Here is a 1,105-nt window from a genome sequence, read left to right as displayed (position 1 = left end):
TGGTAGTTAACGTTTTATGTCAACTTGGCTGGGCCACCATTTTGAGTGGCTGGGTAGTGGGATGCAGTTATTCCTCATGATGAAATTGGCAATCAACACATGGAGGAATCTGCTGTGAACAGCTAAGTAGCTCCCTTTGTGGTATGGCCTGCTTCCAGTACATATGGAGAAATTTTGGGAAGAGTCCCTCACCTTTTTGGCATGTTTGGGTGCTGCACTTGGCCAAGTCTTCATCTCAGTGGCTTGTCATGTTGCTTGCCAGTCTTGGGATTGTTCCTGGATTGAGCTGGTGTCCTGCCATGTTGTATGCTCATCTTGGGACTGTGCCATTTTCCTTGCCAATATTGGGTTTGTTGGCCTCAGCAGCCAGAAGCTGCATGACTCAGAAAAAGCCTCCAGCTCTGGTGGGCCTGGAACGGGAGGCAGAGCTGAAGCCCAAGGTTGAGGGGCCTTCATCCAGCTGCTGGAGCCGGCACTGTGAACTCAGACGTCTAGCTTCCTGAGAGAATAAAGCCCTGTTTGTTAAAGCCATCCACTTGTGGTACGTCTGTTACAGCAGCACTAGAGAACCAACCAGAACAACGATGTTATGTGATAGAGCAAAAGTGTCACGTTTTAGAATCTTTCAGGACATTTTATATGATTCAGTCATGAAGCCTATGATGTCTTATTTAGAAATACAGGAAAATTACATTGTATCTATTAAGAATTTGCAAGCATAACAATGTACTTCAAAAGTGAATTATAAATAGATCAGTGTGTTTGTATAAATGAACCATGTTTGCTCCATTTTTATCCCCTCTTTAGGCAGAGCTCACAGTTCGGAGATGAAAAAACATTTAGCGATTTGTCATTGCTAGAAAATCTCCAAAATAATCATGTAAGTAACACAGAACTGTTATTTCTTCATTAATGAATGAAGCTAATGAGTATTTCTCTGAAGAATAAGCTTCCATATTTATACATGCCTTTATGTATATGTTCATGATCTTTAATTATCGAAATGTATTATCACTGAATGCTTTTTACATAGCAAACGTGAAATTCATGGTGGTTGTACTTTTAGTGTTATAAATTATATTCTGTTTTTCAGAGTGTTCTGTTT

General features: G+C 40.5%; 1 protein-coding gene across 1 annotated transcript in view; it reads left to right on the top strand.

Annotated features, from left to right (window-relative positions):
* The window catches only part of ATP8A1 (ATPase phospholipid transporting 8A1), a 309,537-nt gene that overhangs the window by 102,258 nt on the left and 206,174 nt on the right, over positions 1-1,105 (top strand). Inside the window, 1 exon segment of the mRNA XM_042781818.1 lies at positions 808-880. Within this exon segment, the coding sequence (XP_042637752.1) occupies positions 808-880 (73 nt within the window).

Source organism: Orycteropus afer, unplaced genomic scaffold, assembly GCF_000298275.1.
Source record: "Orycteropus afer afer isolate SDZICR_OR568_19922 unplaced genomic scaffold, OryAfe1.0 scaffold00176, whole genome shotgun sequence".
NCBI classification, from domain to species: domain Eukaryota; kingdom Metazoa; phylum Chordata; class Mammalia; order Tubulidentata; family Orycteropodidae; genus Orycteropus; species Orycteropus afer.
This window is presented reverse-complemented; position numbering and strand designations above follow the sequence as displayed.